The sequence below is a fragment of the Pseudopipra pipra genome, chromosome 24 (assembly GCF_036250125.1).
Source record: "Pseudopipra pipra isolate bDixPip1 chromosome 24, bDixPip1.hap1, whole genome shotgun sequence".
NCBI lineage: Eukaryota > Metazoa > Chordata > Aves > Passeriformes > Pipridae > Pseudopipra > Pseudopipra pipra.
In genome coordinates, this window is record NC_087572.1 from 7,184,842 (window position 1) to 7,204,210 (window position 19,369).

The 19,369-nt window shown below is 40.3% G+C and overlaps 1 protein-coding gene across 3 annotated transcripts in view; it reads right to left on the minus strand.

Moving 5' to 3' along the window:
• RLF (RLF zinc finger) overlaps positions 1-19,369 on the minus strand; it is a 50,048-nt gene that overhangs the window by 15,869 nt on the left and 14,810 nt on the right. For 2 of the 3 annotated variants that reach the window (XM_064635387.1, XM_064635388.1), the window contains exons 4-5: positions 11,926-12,058; positions 2,276-2,478 (exon numbers count right to left, since the gene is read on the minus strand). In XM_064635387.1, the coding sequence (XP_064491457.1) occupies positions 2,276-2,478; positions 11,926-12,058 (336 nt within the window). The remainder of the gene's footprint in view (positions 1-2,275; positions 2,479-11,925; positions 12,059-19,369) is intronic. The other variant, XM_064635389.1, reaches the window with a different exon arrangement.

Consider the following 19,369-nt stretch of genomic DNA (forward strand, 5'->3'; position numbering starts at 1 on the left):
TAAGTGTTATTAGCTACTTAATTAACTACTGTATAAGAGAACTGCTTTAATAAGGATTTTAATTGATCCAATAAAATTGGCAAATTCAAGCCAAACATTGGAACTGGTCAGCCTGACATCAACCTTGAATTCTGTTACTTTCTAGATTCTCACAGAGCAGCACAAGACTCTAATGAACAAACAATTCTATAGGTTTATTCCTTGTTACACATGTGCCTCAGGATCAATTCAAGGTGCCAGGAGGTACCAGAAATGCAAGAGACAACTTTATACACAGTGTATACACACACATACACAGAGTTATAACCATACATACATAGCCACACATGCACATTTGTGTACATATCTCTACAGATGTATGCACATACAGATACATATACACAAACACACATATGTTATTGCTTACAGACATAGCTATAAGTAGTTTACCAGCCTTAACTTACAGGAAGTCAGTAATTTAACTTCCACACCTGACTTAACCACCCCAATCACCTCCAATTCCTGTAAAGGGATGACCATACATTGTCTAATCTTCCAATATAAATTCTTTCTCTCCAATCCTCCCCCAGCTATCTTCACTCCTATTCAACCCTTCTGCAACATTTACTTTCTTAGCCAAGCCCTGCTCCTCTACCTCTACTCTGAACTTCAAATTTCATTTAACCCTTGTTTCATTCATTACAGTTTGTTCCCTCTTTTCCCTGGTGGGTTTTTGGTCATTGCCACCTCTCATTCCCTAACAGCTGCCATTCTTTGAACTCTTCATCTTTCACCTTTTCCCATTCTTTTTCCCCACTTGTCATTAGACCTGACAACTTTCTACCAGAGGAAGATTGTAGGTAAGATTCATGTGTAATGGAATCCTTGTCTCTGAAAACAAAGGTGTGAATGAAAATGTTTTAGAAGTCTCGGATTCCAGCAATTCTGTAAGAGTGCCAACTGCACAACACTTGTGACTGAGCATGCAAAAAAACATGCCATGCAAATCCTTATATTGCCAGTTATTTACAAGCTTCTGGCACTGGAACACCACTAACTTTACACTTTTCGCAGTGCTGGCTACAGGTCCAGTTAAGTCAATAAACTGTACTGTTTTAAGATACTCCTTTGATGCTTAGTGGCTTCACTTTCCCATAAAATGTTTAATTCAGCAATTACCATAACTTGATTCAATTAATCAATCTCTGTTTCAACTTTTATACTTGACTGGCAAGAAAAGACTGTTCTGAGTATCAAGTTAAAACAGCTACAGCTACACTTCACAACACTTAAATTAAACTAAAAAGGAAACATTTTAATATGATTTCTCTGTCATTCCTCAGCAGCAGCCAATCCAATCAGAGAACATGCTGCAAGTTACCCATAAACTCCAAAACCTCCAGCACGCAGATTGTGTCTGCAGTGAGCTGTTAAACGCATTCCCTGCTCCTACAGCACACTGAGGGGAATCTGGCTCAAAGTGCAGACTGAAGAGACACCTATGCAAATACTTATATTTCAAAAGAAATATTTTTAAAGGAATGTTAATTAAAATAGTTAATACGTACAAGAACACTCTGGCACTCATGCAGGAAATGCAAGATAGAGTTGCCTTTTCTTTTCTTTTTTTAAATACTCAGGCTTCCCCCAGTTTCACTGAAGTTTACTTAAAATGCCCAAGTCCAACATTAAAACTACACCAAGTGCATACAACTCTAACAACTGAGACTGATCCCATAACAGGGGTGTGATGTCAAGAGGCAACAGAGGCAAGAATCAGTTGTGTGACCATAGTTACTATGGCAATGCGTGAACACAAATCATTGCTATGATTGTTATTGTATCAGGAAGACTGATTGCTAAAAACGAGTTTAGAATTCAGGAAGAACAACTCTAAAGTGGATTTTGTTTGTTTTGTGATTTTTTTTTCTTCAAACTTCTCTTTCTTAGGTCAGAACAACTAGAAGAAAAGCAATTGCTCTGGTACCATTGTTTCGAGTCAGAAAAGACAGCTTTCCAATTATATTTTTCTTACTATTGGAACTGAAGTTACAAGTTTTATTTTAAGATTTCAAACATCTAACCTCTAATGCAAGCATATATACATACTATCCACACATTTTATCCACAGCAGCAGTTCATACAAATGTTCTTTCCTACTGCAGTCTGCAATAGATTCTTCTTTTGGAACTCTGCTGCAACAGTTTCACTCTTCAGCTTCAGTTTTTAGTATTACAGAAATAAATTCTAAAATGCTTGATAAATATACATTCAAAAGGGACTACGGATTACTAACCTCCTTAATGGAGTCTTCATTAGGCAGCATTGAACACACACATGTGATGTAGGCTTGGCGAAAAGATGAAACATTTGCAATTTCTGGAGAATCTGCACACAATTTTGACAAGAAAGTGGCTTGGGGGATGCAGTTTGACTTCATCAAATGTTTTATTCGCATCTGCAGAAAGGAAGGCCCTTCTCGTGTAATCAATTTATTAGCTAGGAAAAGAAAAAAGCCTTTGAGAATAGACCAATTTACAGGTGACACTTAACTGAAATTGTCTCACTGCATTCACACTTCTTTACAAACTTGTGTAAGTATGGTCAGTGTTCTTAGGAAACTCTAGGCATGATTGGAAGTGACAGCAATGGCATATCTTCTGCCAAACTGTGCCGGAAAAGAATGCTGGGCTATAGAATACAGACACACACCATCCTCCACCCCCCTCCAAAGACAGCACCATTAAGGCAGTAAGGACGTATGCCACAGCAATGGCTAAAGGACACTGATCACGCCAGACAGATAACAGATATCAGCAGTTTAACTGAGATTCAGAATCTTCACCTTTTAACTGTAGCTTCATATTCCAAAGAATCAAAGACATTTCAAATGAATCATTACATGCTTTTCAGCTAGAGAGTTTTCCACCCAAGTTGTTAAAACCTCACATAATGCAAAAATATACAAAATTAAGTTGAGGGTGAAAATGTTATCTTTGCAGTACTTTTGAAGAATTGTGTTTAAGACATGCTAGGCTTATGCTCTAGATCAAACAAATACAACTAATCATTATGAGACTTGATAACTAATTCAAAATTCAATAGTAAAAATGCAACTTCAGATTATTTTTGTAAGCAGTTAGCAAAATGTACTTATTTGGATTAAAAACCAGATTTAGTTTGATTCTCTTCCCAGGTGTTTATCATAGAAAAAAAGTTCAGTTGGAAAGGACCCGCTCCTCACAGGACTACCTGAAATTAAACTATATGACTACAAGCATCAGCCAAATGCTCCTGAACTCTGGCAGGTCTGGTGTTGTAATCATTTTCCCGAGGAGCCCGCTCCAGTGCCCAACCATCCCCTGGGGGAAGAGCCTTTTCCTAACGTCCAATCTGTGCTGCCCCTGACACAGCTTCATTCCACCTCCTTGTGTGTTAGGAGAACAAGACTCTGTGAACAATTTTTCCTTCATTTCTGTAGGCCTTGCTTGACATGACTTTAGAAGTTGCAAGCTGTGTGAAACTATGCAATGTTTATACTTGTTAGCTGTGTGTTTAGTTATAAGGTTTGAGAAAATAGTATGTTTATAGTAAGAAAGCCTTGAGAAACTGGAGATAACGAGACACCTGCAAGATTTCGGAAAACCCCTAAAGGCGGATCAATAGAAGGGACTTTGCATGCCAAGTAGGATTTCAGGCCACGTGGACAGAGCACCAAATCCAATAAACTGAAGGCATGAGACGTGTGCACAGACTGAGCTATCCAATCACCTTGTTGTGAGCATGTACCCGGAACAAACTAAACTGTATAAAAGTTAACTCATTTAAATAATACATTGGACATCGTCTGACCACACTGGCCTGTGCGCGATTTGTTCCAAGCCTCTCCGCCGATACTTGTGTCCTGTTGCTGGTCAGCAGAGACAGGAGATCAGCACCTCCTCCTCCGCAGCCCCCTTGAGGAAGGTGCAGACTGTGATGGAGTCACACTTCAGCATTCTCTTCTCCAAGCTCAACAGGCCAAGTGACCTCAGCTGCTCCTCGCAAAGAGGAGCCTCAAGGCCTCTCTGTGCCTTGGCCACAATCCTCTGGACAAATCTATTAATCTGATGTCCTTGTATCGAAGCACTCAAAACTGCCCCAAGGACTCGAGGTGAGTGCACCCTGGTGCAAAGCAGAGTGGGACAGTCACCTCCCTCACCCGGCTGGCAATGCTGTGTCTGATGCATCCCAGGACAGTCGGCCCCCTCTGGCTACCAGGACACACTGCTTACTCATATTCAAGTTGCTGTCAACCCAAAGCTCCAGATCTCTTTCCACAGGGCTGGTCTCCATCCCCTAGTTTGTCCATATAACCAGGATTACCATGTCCCAGGTGGAGAATTCAGCACTTGTTAAATTTCATATGGTTGGTGATTGCCTAGTTCTCTGGTCTATCCAGATCTCTCTGTAAGGCCTCTCCACCCTTAAGGGAGACCACAGATCCTCCTAATGTAATATCATCAGCAAACTTACTTAATGTACATTCAACTCCTGCACCAAGATAATTTACAAAAACATTTAAGAGCATTGTAACTAAAATTGAGCCCTGGGAAACCCCATCAGTGACTGATCACTAGCCAGACTTAATCTCATTTACTGTAACCCTTTGCACCTGGCTCATCAGCTCACTGGGTGATGGACTTGCCAAGCTGTGTGCTAGATATTTAATCCAGGATTGTTGTGAGAGACAGCATCCAGAGCTTTGCTAAAGCGTACTTGCCTTGGCTGATGAAATTGTATGCTTTCAAACAGCTGTAGTGCTATTTCCAGCTTAACATAAACACCTACAGAAAGGCTTGATATGAATCTCCAGATTTGTACATATTTTAAAAGATCCTTGAGAATGAAGAGAGATGATTCAGCACATTCTTACACTACGTGCAGTAGTACATATCAACCAAGAAACAAATGGTCTGATGAATGGCAGAATAACAATGGAAATGCTTCAGACGTTCTGATAAAACACATACTAGAATGGTGCCCTGCAGCAGCTCTAGTCAACCAGTTACCTGTGGAGCCTGCAATAGCCTCTGGATTAGTTAAAAAAAAGTTTGGTTTAGACTAAAAACTTAGTGAAAATATTTTTATGCAATGTCTCTTCCATTGCTAGTATCTTATTATTACTATGCAAGATAGGTAGCTAAGAAACCAATAGCATATACATTTCTGAAAGAGAGGATTGTATGTAACACAGAACAAGGAAGTTTTCATGCTTTATGCATTTAAATTATTGTCCAAACAGAAAAAGAACATGTTCTAACAGACACTACACTAGTTGGCAGAAGGCTCATAATGTGCACCTAAAAAGAAAACTCATTTCAGGAGCCAGGCACATACCACATGCCTGTAGTGAGAGCTGTATTCTGCAGAAGTCTGCTTAGTGGCCCATTAGAGGTAATTTTAAGATTCAAGCCTATGGTAATGGTTTCTATTTTTCACAGGAAAAACCTCTGAGCTTTAAACTCTTGACCCAGCTGACACTTCACATTAAAGTAACTTCAATGGATAAAGTAAAAAGAGTTCAACTGCCTGACCAAGAGACAGCCTGCAGTAACATCTCTAGATCTCCAGTTGCTAGGAAACAAGCATCCTCTCTTCATTAAAAATTGCATCTGTATGACACCACGCTTGAAAATTTATCAAGGAAAGCTAACAGCGTTTCAAAATGGATCCTATTTGATACAAGAGGCTGCTACCACCACATGATGGCCAGAAGACCACTGTTGAGGGAGAAGTCCCAGAAGGCTGGCTTACCCAGCATCAGATCGCTCACCTCTCCTGGCGGAGTCTGCTATTCATGGGCGTGGCGGGAATGGGGTTTAGTGCCCACAAGCAATTCAAAGCAATTCTGTAGCCCCTGTTTCTACAGCTCTCGGCTCACAGAATAATTAATTTTTTTTAGGTCCATTGGAAGAATAAAAGAAAATATATTCTCTTTACCTACTCTAAGAATGATTTAGATTCCCCTTGTTTACACAGCTAGACACGCACTCGGCAACTGCTTAAATGAAGCTGTACTGATATGTCAGAGCCAGCGAGTCAAGACATGGGTGGTGTTTTAAGAGTACCTGCAGTCGGCCAGACAAATTAAACACTTTCAGGTTAACAGTCACACTTTTATCTTCCAGCACAAATGAGAGAAACTTACTGATGAAGGTGAATAGGAGAGAGGGTTTCAACTTGTTGCAATCTTTGGGAGCAGCCAGTAAGCATGTCCTCCCCAAGGGCAGAAGGTCTGTGCCCCTGGGACAATTCTTTAACGCCTAAGGGAGTGTGTAATGAACTCTGCAATGAAGGCAAATGACAAACCAAGATCCTCTGTCATGCAGATGGTAAGTGATGAAGGCAGAAGCGGAATTCAGAAATAAGTCACTAGCCAGACACCTATCTTGGTACTTAGCTTTCCCTTAAAGTGTCTGTTTTTTTCCAAGCAGCCCGCTTGCAACAACCTCCCTTTTCTGAAAAAGGAACAAAAACTCATTTTGCTGTCTATTCCTCAGAGCAGTTGTTTTCCCCTCAGAGAACCTAATTTTGCACTCAGTCCTAAATCTGTTACATTTCCATATATGTCCATGAACAGACTTTCTTGTTCCTTCTCTTTCTAGACCTCCTGCTGTTGTCTGTTCTGTCAGTGTTCTACCAAACATCAAGACTAAAACAGCTTGCTATAAAAATCAGTGCAGACACCCTGCAACCCTTCCCTCTTCAAAATCCTTTAGTCAAAGGGCAGTGCAGTTCCAAACTCCATACATATCCAAAGAGCTCTTTTAACCCAGAACGAAAAAGGATAAGAGATTCCCTACTCACCAAAACATTTGCAGTAAAAGACGATTTAAATTACAACACGATATTGTGAATATTATAAAGCATGGATGGCACTAAAGCATAAAAAGACTCTGATCGCTCTGATAAATGTTCACGAAAAACAGCATCTCAGGTGAGCATTTCTGCTGAAAGTACCTCTGGAACAGGACAACAATGAGCTGAAGTGCAGTAACATATGTTAAGTACGCACAACTGACATTAAGGTATGTATATTTTACAATAGCAGTGTGGTAGACAGTTCTGCCAGCTTTCCTACAAACCAACTCTGGTCAGAGACATATCAAGGTGTTGGTGTCCATCTGCTGCTGAAAAAAAAAAAAAAAAAGTCCTGGAATATTAAAACTAGTTGCCCGAGGCACAGAACAACTGTGGGATATCACAACTGCTGAAGAGCATCAATTATGGTCACATTGGGATCCTTGTATCATTTAGTCTTCCAAAAGGCCTAAGTAGCATGGATTTTACGGCCCTTTCTTCAAGCAAATATTAACGCTCCAAACGACCATCCTGAGCCTGCTGACAGTGAAAATCAGGAACCGTCACCCTAGCACATCAAAGTGAAATCTATTAACAGCCATACAAGCAGCAGACCTAAGCTGGTATGAAACCTGAGCTGGAACAAATTTGGTAAACCATGTTTACAGTTGATGTCAGCTCCCTTTCCAGGCCAGTGCATAAAAAAAATAAAGAAAGAACTCTAAACAAGAGAGGCAGGAGCATGACACATCTTCAGGACTGTTCATTCAAGTAAATATATGATGATCATTAACATGAACCACCACTTCGCAAAACACAGCTCCATCTAGGCACACTGAGCTACTCTTACATCTGGTTTACCAGTGTCCCACAGCACAAAAACTAGGAATGCTTTTCAGGCACACACCACAAAACCCCAAAAAGCATGAAATACAACCTATTCAAAGAAATTAAGCTTTAGATGACTGAAATAGCACACACTTACAACAAAACTTCAGAAGATACTCTGCGAAGCTTCTGTTGTACTGAAGGATAAAATGGCAGTTTGACTAAAACAACTGAAAGCCCATTGCACTGGAGCTCCTTCTGCAGTCTTTACTCCCCAAGCATAACAGCAAAACTGCCATCCCTGCTGGGACCTGCAGAAAGTACATTTTGATTCCTGCTATTTCTATCAAATGGAGCTTGCTGGTCAGTAGAGAACATCATAAAGATCAAAGAAGTAACAGAAGTCAGAAGGAAGACAAACCAGGTAACTCATCAGTGACATATGATCTACTACAGAAACAAGCATTTGCTTGGTATGATTCTGAAGGCAAAAAAGGATTAAGTTAATCCAGTAGACATCTAGAGACAGTTGTTTAAATACCAGCTCCAATCATGTTCTGTACAAGGCCAAGAGAGTAATTCCAGCTACCCAGACAGACTTTCTGCAAGCCAAATGAAATCACAGCAGCATCTGACTGCCTAGCACAGAGGAAGCAACGGACTGAACAAAGAAATGGAAGTAAGCCAAAACCAAGACTTTACTATTCATAACATGTGACACAGCTTCATGGATCAGTTAATATTTCAGCAATAACTTCTGTAGTCACTGAATTACATTTGTCTTATGATATCAAGAGGATAAACCAGTTACATTAGAAGCACAATTTAGGAGTTAAAAGATTTTCCATATGCCATAATGGTCTAGGGAGCAGGATTTCTGTAAGTTTTCATTTTGTCTTGCACCAAAGCAAAGGGTAAGAAGTCTGGCACATAAGTCTTGCCTTCTGAGAAAAAAGTAAACTTTACATATGGCCTCAATCTTAGAATCATAGGATATCTCAAGGTGGAAGGGACCCATAAGGATTATCAGTCCAACTCCCTGCTCCTTGCAGGACTACTTCTCTTTTCCTGCAGCACTTTAAAGACTCACAATATGCACTATTTCGATTTCTTTGAAATATTATTGGATAGCTGGCAACAACTACAGGAGACCTACGTTGTCTTTCCCAGCCTTATGTTCTCTCCTACAACTCCCTGCAAATATTCAATACCTGTTCATTGTGCTCTTAGTCTTCCAAGAGGCTAACAAGAACAAAACCCACCAAATAAAAACCCTTCCATCCCCTATAATGTAAGAGCACCAAATTATTTAACCATTAAAGCATTACTTTATAGTGTTCATAGCTATTAAATATCCCTGCTCCCCGCCTCCCTATTTTCCCATTTGCACTACTAATAATGCTACTCCTCTGAGCTACCACTTTCACAGTATTTGAACCAGGCCAGAAGAGCAGAGTAGGACATGACAGCACTCTCAGGTGGTGCTCTCACTGTCTTTCTACATTTCAGGTACCATATGAGCTCTGCTACTGTTTACTGCTCCCTGCACTGTCAGTTGAAGACAGTCAACCAACGTCTAAACTATCCTGCTTGGTTGCTAAGAGTACACGTTCAGACAGCTCAAAAAGATCTTCTAGCTATGTCTAAGCAGCTATGCTGCATGCCCACAGGCTACAAGGATGACACTTTTCTTAGTTTATCTGCTCTTCAATACCCTCAAAGCAAGCAAAAAACCAAGACTGTCACAAATGCAAGTAAGCAGCAACAATTTGGCAGATCTTTGACTTCTCAGAAGTGCCCTTTACTTAAAATGTTTACCACTTCACCTTACAATTTACTTGAGAAATGTGCTTTTGCAAAATTGGTTTAATATGGGATTCCAAAGACTGTTTAAGCATGCCTGTGGACTATTCTAGACTACCTGAAAATGCACTGGTGCAGAAAAGCTCCAATGAATGTCCTGTTGCCTCGGCTGGGATCCAGTGAAAGACACACCAGTGAGGATAACTCTTTTGGACATCTATTCAGATCTAGCCAAACACAAAAATATGTATTAAATAATGAAATCTAAGAAATCAACAGTTTCAGGCTGCCAAATGATCTCAGAAATGGACACCTAAGCTCAGCTCAATTCAGCATGGTTAGACATGTGTCAAACAACGAGTTTGTCAGCAGAAACTTCAACCCAAATAAAAACCAAAAAGACTGAACAAGCTATTCTATCCTATTCCTGCTGAAGTCAACAAGTAGTCTGACCCATATTGAGGTAGCCCTGTGCAGGAACAAGGACACATAGCAGCAAACAGTAATATAGCCACTGTTAAAACCAGCCATGTGGGTAAAAAGCAAATTAAGTCTATAATGGAGTCCACACAGATACATATGAGGACATCACTCCTACTGGAATTCACACCAGTCCTCCAGAATAGCTCTTGGCTTGCCACATGTAAAGCGAGTTTGCAAAGCCAGCTAACCCTTAACTCCCACTGGTACACCGCTTTCCAAGTAAGGAATTCTTCAACAGCTGAAGGTTTTCAGGAATATGGACCAATTTTAAAATGGAAGTCCTTTTGAGCAGAAATACACTAAGAGCAGCTGTCCAACTGGATGGCCTATCAACACTGCCAATGAAAGACTCCAAGGTAGGATGCTAATATGGAATGCAATTCTTTTCAAGATATGTTGGAGATGGGATTAAATGCTGTTTGGAGTTGTCCTAGTTTTGGCCAAGGATGAGAGGGGGCGGAGCCTGGAGCTGTGTGGGCATGTCTAGGTTGTTATTCTGTACCACTCACATCATCACTTGGGGGCAGCAGTGAGGCATCCTCACTCCAGGAAGAAGGGGGCATAGCTTCAGGTGGAATGGTAGAGTGGCTCCAGTTCATCATTGGTTTTCATTGTCTTGGACTTGTGGAAGGAGAGTGGGTGCAGATGACTTGTTTGCCATTGTTTCTGTTTTCATTGTCGGGGCTTGGTGGAAAGACACTGGTGCAGACACTTCTGTCCGCCATTTTCTTCTCTGTCTTGAGAGCTGCGTGGCTCAGGCTGTGGTGCAGTCTCATTGAGTAAAACTTCGTGAGTATTTCTGCATGTTATCACCCTCTTTTATATACTGTTATTAGTATTGTTGCTGACAGTGTTCCGTTTTCTTATCCCATTGCTGTTTTCAAGTAAGCTGTTCTTATTTCAACTCGGAATCTCTGCCTTTGTCTCAGTCTCACTGGTGGGCTGTGTGGGGGTGTGGAAGGGAGCAGCTGAGGGAGGCTTAATTTTTCCAGCTGGGTTTAAACCAAAACAAGAGTTCAAATGTTTTTGCCATGTTATTAATACCTGAAGTGAAGACTAGCAGAGACTGCAGTCCACCCTTTGCTACTCTTTTTTTAATCCTTTTTTTAGCATATGGAAGCAACATATCCTCTCAATAACCATAACACGTTTCTCATTTATTTATTAAAAAGTATTGACATAATAAAGAGGGGCTAGCCAAAGCCAGAAAAAAGGATTCTACTATGGAAGAAACCTTGACTTTTTGTTCTTCTTTAATTTTTAAGAAAATATTTTAAACTATTCTTCCTTTCTATGTTATTTTTAACTTTAGATTACCAGAGGCAAACTGCAGTCTAATGTACTGTTAATGGAACAGATAAAATACCTGAAAGTACTTAATGGTACCGCTAATAGATATGAAAAAAACTCCAGTGAGTAAAGGAACAGTTTAAGAAAAGATATTCAGAAGACATTACATAAAGTGACACTAAAAATCTCCTTTTTTTCACCTCTCAACACTTTCTGATTAAAGATCTTATTTCAATTTCTAAATACAATGAGATTTCCAGCCCACAGCTAATAATACTTCACAATGCCCTTCCACATAAATTTTTTATGCCTCCCAAAAGCGTGGACACACACAATTCCTCCCTGTGAAACATTCAGGAAAACATTTCAAAGTACAGAGTTATGAGGAACAAACTACCCCAGGGACAAAAGTGTCTGTGTTTTTATGATGGAAAAAGAAATAATTATTTTTAAAAAGGAGTTTTGAAATATTCAAGCTGATGGATTGTATGGCCCAAGCAGAGATGCATCAGCTACACACATTATTCAAAATGCCAGTGAGACAGTTTCATCACAGATGTTATTTAGCAACATGCAAATACTACTGCACAATACAATTTGAAACGCAACTGTCTTCTGAATTCAAATCACTGGTTACCCACCTAAACTGAATCAAGTAATTTCTTAACAACCACACATCTCTAAAAATCACACTCTTACCTTCCTCGGTTTCTACTGGTTGCTGGGATAGAATTTTAAGAAGAACTGGATTTTTCCATACTCCTTCCCTTGTGATATCCACCAATATTTGGAGGTTGTTATTCCCAAATTCCAGTAAAGCATCATGTGAATCCTATAAAATGTTAAAAAAAGTCATTAAAAGTCTTTGCTAAAAATTAAGCCAATGTAATTTTACATTATGTATCCTAATATTTCACTTTATTCATATAGTTTCACACCATTCCTCTCTGTCATTACTGCTTTGACATGTTTGCATTGGGATTTTAATAGTCCAATGTCCTGTCACTTCTCTAATCCTACAGCGAAACTTCCCAATTTCAGACTACTGAGTTGACTGAAATGGCTTAACTCAAAAAGCCTATTCTGCAGTTGTAACTCTTTTGCAAGTTTTATGTTTCTCCACGTACATGTCTATAAAATTACAGGAATTATTGTATAAAAGACAAAGGATGATTTTGTAGCAAAGCATATAGTGCTATTGAAGAACCCGTAATGAAGGCTAAATAGTTTTCAAAGTGAGTAACAAAATGCTGAGAGTGTAAAATTATATATTTAGTGTTAACACTAAAGATGAGCCAGCCAATTCACTTCTCCAAGAATCATGAAAGCCACCACTCATTAGTTGAAAAAAAAAAAAGGGGGGGGAAGCAATGCAGTGGGAGACTTCATCATTAAGATGAATACATCCTTCTACTGGATACAGAGATGCTATTTCCTTAGAAACTAATCCATGTCCAGTGCATTTCTGATCCTAGTCTTGATGCTGTGAAGGCTGACCCAGAGACCCTCCACACTTAGCAGGTCTCCATCTGAACTTTACCCATCAAACTTCTGTACATATTGCTCAGAGCGATCAGGGCCCTACCACTTTGAATTCTGGAAATCTAAAGAGTGAAGGAGGAAGAAAAAAAGGACATTACACAGGGAAAGAAGTCTAGAGCCTAATGCAGAAAAGAAAGCAACTGGAAATAGATTCCAGCTACTTCATATCCCTAGTAGGGAAACTGATCTGGGGTGACCTGAAGAATTAAAATATCACCACGCAGAATTTCCTAACACTGACAAATTGAAGCCAACTAATTGTAAGCAATACACCTTTAGTAAAAATGCTTCTCACAACAGATCTTAAGTTCAGTATGTGGCAATGCCCCCTACTTCTGTTGAGTTGTGTTTCAAGTTGTCTGCACTTTTAACACTATTATTAAACTTAGGTTTTCTTTCAATAGCCTCTGTTGTATCCTCTAGAGATACTGGAATCAGTTCCATGTTCTGAATGATCAGAATTAAATGGAGTTAATGTTATGACCACTGGGAATAACAGAGTAACCAAAGAGCTCATGGGCTCTCAAAACACAGCAGTGAACTGCTTCACACACTCCAAGACAAAAGACATATGTTTTTCAAGTTCCTGAGTTACCTTCTACAACCAAGAGAATCTGTCATGAAAATGTCCAAGATTTTCCTATTAACCATTCACAGTAAAAGGCATCTTTGCATTTAATGATTAGATGTCCCTTAATAAATCAGATATTTATGTTCAATATCCAATATCAGGTGCTAATTTCAGAACATCCTCACTTTTTTAATATAACAATCTATTTTATTTATTATACTGCAGTGAACTGTACTCTATAAATCTCTGCACAGGAGAACCTGCATTTAACTCCTGGGCAAAGCATTGCCCCACTAAAGAATGAAGCTTTACTCCCAGCAAAAGATTCACAAGGGGAAAATTACATTCTTGCAGTGAAGGGTTCATTTACACTGATCCACAGCCATCTCAATTTTTTTAAAGGATTTCTCTCTAACTATGAAACCATCCTATCAGACATGCTACTTAGAAAATCCCAAATTAAAGTGAAGCACAGTCAACACAGAATTCTTCCCTCCTCACTCCCCGATTACACGTCTGCTCAAAGTATCCCACAGCATATTTGTGTACTATATGTAATAAACTCAAGTATTAGTGTACCACTGAAGCCTACATCCAGAAGCAAGTTCATACAGATCCACTCATTCCTTGGACAGTCTATCAGTTTCTACAATAGAGAATTTTGCGTATGGACCTCTTCAGAGAGCCTGAACATACAGATGACTTTGGGGCACTCTTTCATCAAACTGAGAACACAGGCAAAGTTAGAAGAACATCGTTCCCAGCAAGTACCAGGTGAAGATTCCAACAACCCAAAGGGGACCATGAAAAAATGTATATACTCCTACAAAGCTCATTATAGCAGACACATTACTGCTTACTCATCTAGCACACAATAAACTGTGAAATTCTAGAGAGTGAGCAAGAACACTGGGCAGTGTTCTGCAACACAGGTGTTAAGTATCTGCAGGAAATCTCAGAAGCAGCCAGGGAAGTCAAGAAAAAGTAATGCATATTTTTTATGTTTTTTTGTAAGCTGGTAAAGTATCACCAAATGCATCCCTGATTCCAGAAATGGGTATTACTGTACCCCATACCTAGGCTAATCTTCCTACATTAGTCATGACATTAAAGTAACGTGATATCCTGACTCACCTTTAAATAAACAGGATTTCCAGCTATAACCAGTCTTTAAGGTAATAGGCCAGAGGGAAAAGGAGAAAGGAAAGAAAGCAAATTATCAGTTGTCACTGTTAAAGTCCTATCTAACCATTCGCCACATTCAGCAGCTAATCAGACTCCAGGTTTCATAAGGTTTGGTGCTTGAGAGGGAGGGACTTGGATGTGGGATATTGCAGAGAAGCTGCTAAGGCTTGCCCTCAGATTATCACTACTTGCTGCTTGCACACCTGGACACTAGTCACACCACAGACTTCGAGGAAATACAAGGCTCTTAAGCCAAGTTGAAGGACATGTGCATCCATCTGGTTTTCTTCACTTTGCTGAGGAAAGGAAGAGCCAAGGAAAGTGAGAGAACAGCTCAACAGGACAGGACATTAAGTAACAGAGGACACTGAAGAGGCTGAGGTACTCAGTAACCTTGCTCAAGTCTTCCTGTTAAGATCTGCACTCTGGCCTTCCTGGTCCCTGGTCCCTGTCACCAGTGGCAGAGCTGGAAGTGGGGAAGAGGCATGAATCAGCACAACAGAGATGTTAAGATAATCACATTAGCATCCATAGTACCAAACAGAAGCCAAGGGTGTCAATGGAGATTATGGATGTCACTGCAAGTCCTCTACTAGGCTCTGTAAGGTCACGGCCACTGGGGGAAGGTTTCTGGTGACTTAGGAAATCACAAAGAGTGAGAAACCCTGGGGAACTACAGGCCAGTCAGCATAGGCTGTCCCCAGAAAGAATACCGGACATATTCTCCTGGAAACCACATCCAGTAATCTGACTACCTTCTGTCATAACAGGCTGCAGATTACATTAGTCACACTTAGAAAGTCTTCTGACAGTCTCCCATAGTATCTTTAAAAAACAAATTGTTAAAATAAGGAAAAGTGGACAAAATGCAGGTGAAAAAACAGCTCAACAGCTCAGCTTGGAAGGTTTGTGACAACTGTACAAAACCCAACAGGCAGCTGTCTCCCAGTAGTGCTTCTCAGGGGTCAACACTGAGCTGATACTTTTAACACCTTTATTGTCTGAATAATGAGACAAAGACATTCTCTGCCAGCCCACAGGCCATACAGAACTGGGAGAGCAACTGACAATGGAGGGCAGGGTGGCCATTAAGACATTCAACAGGCTGCAGAACTTCACTGACAGGGACTCACTGAAGCTCAACACAAGCAAATGCAAAGAGCTGCTCCTGGCACAACCCCAAGTATCAGTACAGGCTAGTGATCAGCTTGCTAGGTTCCAGTTTGGCACCACAGGTCTCTAGGGTCTGTAATTTAACTGCAGGTCAGCAGTGAGCCCTTACTGCAAACAAGGTTAGCTGTGCTGAACAGTCCCAAACAGAATATAACCAGGAGGTTCATGAAGGGTTTATTCCCTTTAGGCACTTTTGAAACTCCACTGGAGCATAACACATAGCTTGCCCTGTACAACTCATTTACCATAGTGGAGCATGGCCAGCAAAGACCACCATCTTCAGAAGAGAGGCTGAAGAGGAAAATCTAAGACCTGTCTTTCTCTTCATTATATTCCCCAGAAGGGAGTTGGAGTTGGACTCTGTCTAGCGAGGGAGTCACATGAAGGGAAATTCTGTAAGTGTGTGTGGGAGAAACGTTTCAATGTTTAAATACTCTCACTTTGAAAGGTCTACCTGAAGTTTGTGCATCCTCCATTTCTTAGAGACACTTAACACTTAGTGGGGCAGGACTCGAAGTAACCTGATTCAAGACAGCCCTTACTCTGAGTGAAGAGGTGAATCAGGTAACTGAGCTTCCTTCCAACTCCAGCTACCTCATGACTCTGCCACAATAGATACCTTCAGGGGACTACAGATTCAAAGCAGTCACTAGACCTACTGAATGGAAGTCAGTGCTTCTGCCCTGCCCGAGTACTTCTCTGATTGCAAGAACAAAATCAAACTAAGATCAGAAGTGAGTGAAAAAGCACACATTAGGAGTTCTTTTCAAACGCAGAACTATAGTGCAGGCTTCCACCTTCTAAGGAGCACCAAAGTTAAAAAGTCTCATAGCTGAATGCAACAATCAAGCAGTTTTGATAACTTTAACCATCTCACCTTCCTTAGCTTTACTCAAGATTTTCTATAAATATTTCCCCAAGGTTGATTTTATTTTAGATAACTGCTGTAACTGTGCTCCAACTCTTAGCTCCTAGCATACTTGCTAACTGAAACCAGATGTTAAAGACTAAGCTGCTCCTAAAAGTGACTATAAAGAAAGTAAAACTAGTGAGTGAGCTATCAGTGAGACTACCCCAAAAATCAGTTGCTGATATTGGTAGAAGAGTTGGTGCTAACTGGTAGATGCAAAGATAGCAAAGTATGATGACTGATTTCTGTCCTTGAGCCTGAAATGTCACTCACAAGGTCAAAGGGAAAAAAAAGTCATTTTGGAGGTCACAGTTGGACCCTGAATTACATGTTCTTGACCAGAGCTCAAACTGCTGTTAGCTAACAGCACTGAGAGACTGACACATGAGCTACAACACATTAAGGTCTCAGGCTGTGTTTAACTATTTGAGAACATCACTTAAGCAATCCTTACACTCACACAGCTGTTCCTCCTCTCAAGTCTTTGCTTCCTGTGCAAGCTGGATCAGTAAACCAAACTCACCAGAGAGAGCCTCAGGGAAGGAGTGGGGTTTTTTGTTTTGTTTTGATAAAATTAAAGCATGATCAATTCCCCACTTCACACTGAGCTAAATGGCATGCCAATAGAATCAGGCAGGCGAATGATACACTTAGCGCTTAAGTCCGTGGCTGCTGCCAAAAGATGCTCAAGTGTAGCCTCAGGACAGCTTTAAAAATGTCAGTGGAAAATAACAAGCTGATCTAAACCTATATCCATGAAATATCTAACCACAGTCCAATTTCCATAAGTGGCAGTTATGATCCTATATGAAGTCTATGTATATTATTTTATCCTCAGATCTGGAGGATTAAAAAAACAGTTACAGGTGTGCAGGTAGAAGGGATACTGGATCTTACCTACAAAATCAATAGAAGCTCATTCTGACAACCTCTACTTTTGGCCTTTTCCAACTACATGGTACACAGAATTAAGTCTTTTCAATACAACAGGTTGCCACTGTGCATTCTCCTCCCTCACACTAATGTTAGAGCATTAACCTCTACCAGTCTCAAGAGTAGATCAGGGTAAAGACTAAGTCCAAAAAAACCATCAGCATTTAAGAGCCTATGCATTCAAACTTCACCTAGAAGACTGAACTCAATGAGCTTTACTGAGCTCTGTAAAGGCATCCAGTACAGGTGTTATACCTTGGGGAAGGGTGGAACTATCAATCAAAGTACTGACGAGCTAGAAGCCACTGCCTCAGAAACAGCCAGAGCAGCCCACTTATCTGCCACCACCACCAGAATGATGTAGCTGATAAAAAAAAAATAAAAATTCATACAACTTGGACATGGGTCAGGTACCACTACTGAAAAGACTACTGTCCCTCAGATTATGACATTCTGTGATCCAGACATCGAACACAGGCAGTGTCTTCCCAACATCCAGCATCTCTTCCCTAATCCAAGGGCTTCAGGACACAGTACAGAGCCAGCAGAGCCCGGTCCAATTATAAGGATCATTCACATTTTAGGACTGAAAGAACCTTAGAAGGTGAGAAAGAAGGGGCTTATTATAGAAGTAAACTGATTTGCTGAGTCAGCACTGTGTTTGAGATTCAGGGTATCAATACCAAAATACCAAATATGAAATTCACCAACATACATAAGTAACTAACTACTGCCAGTACACTTCCTTTATAGATGCTTACCTGAACTTTATTGGACCTACTGAAGAATAAAAGGCTAATATTAATAGGAATATTTGTGAAAATCTATTTTGAATACATAAAAAAATCTCTGAATAAATCTAATGCAACATTTAAGAACATAGATCTCATTAAGCTAGGACACCACCATAAACAGGCCCAGGACATAAAATATTTCATTCCAGATGAAGTCAGGACAGGATAATACAGTAAGAGCCTAGGGACAATGTTCAGAAGACAATCCTTGGAACAGGTGATTGAAGACACCAAGATTTTCCAATCCTGGCAATTTAAAGCAATCAGCACCTCCTACAATATCACAAAAGTTTTTGGCTTATGATCAGCCTCAAATCACAACTTTTCTAAAGAAAGCATTCATGCTTTTTTGTAAGGTTTGAAGGGAACCCTGTGCCCCAATCCATATTCAATAATCACAATGATATATCTCTCTTCTCACTAAGGTCATCTTTGAATGTGTAGTTTCATCTTCCTCAACCGACCAGACTATATCCATTCCCACAGTATCTCTCCACTGAGTTCCTCCCCCAGATTGAGTTTACTTGTATCAAGAGCCCTGTTTTAATTCTGCCCCAATCTTTTCAATCATATTTTATAGCATTTCCCCAGCTGCATCTGCATCCTTTTGCTCGCTGCCATGGTATAAATCTATGCTAAGACTCCTGCCATATAATCTCACATCTTGTTTTCATTTTGCACAGGCTTCCTCTGGTCTTGATTAGAGATAAGGAAAACTGGACTCATGGGGCTGCAGGACATAACTGCTGTTATTTAGGATAACAGAACAAACAGCTTCAGGACACCAAATAGAGCTTTTGATAGTATTTTGTATATTAAGCTGGACATCAGTGACACTCCACTTTCAGGTCTAGGACAGTCCCCACACCTTGCTGCTTCGAAATGCAAGCCCTTACCTTTCACACTCCTGGAATGAAAAGTTATTTGAAGTTTCACCAACTCTCACAACCTGTGTAGATCGTTACAGAGCAACAATTACTGCAGGCAGATCTGAAAAATACCTCTGTTCCACATTAGGAGTTACAGTCCTCAGAA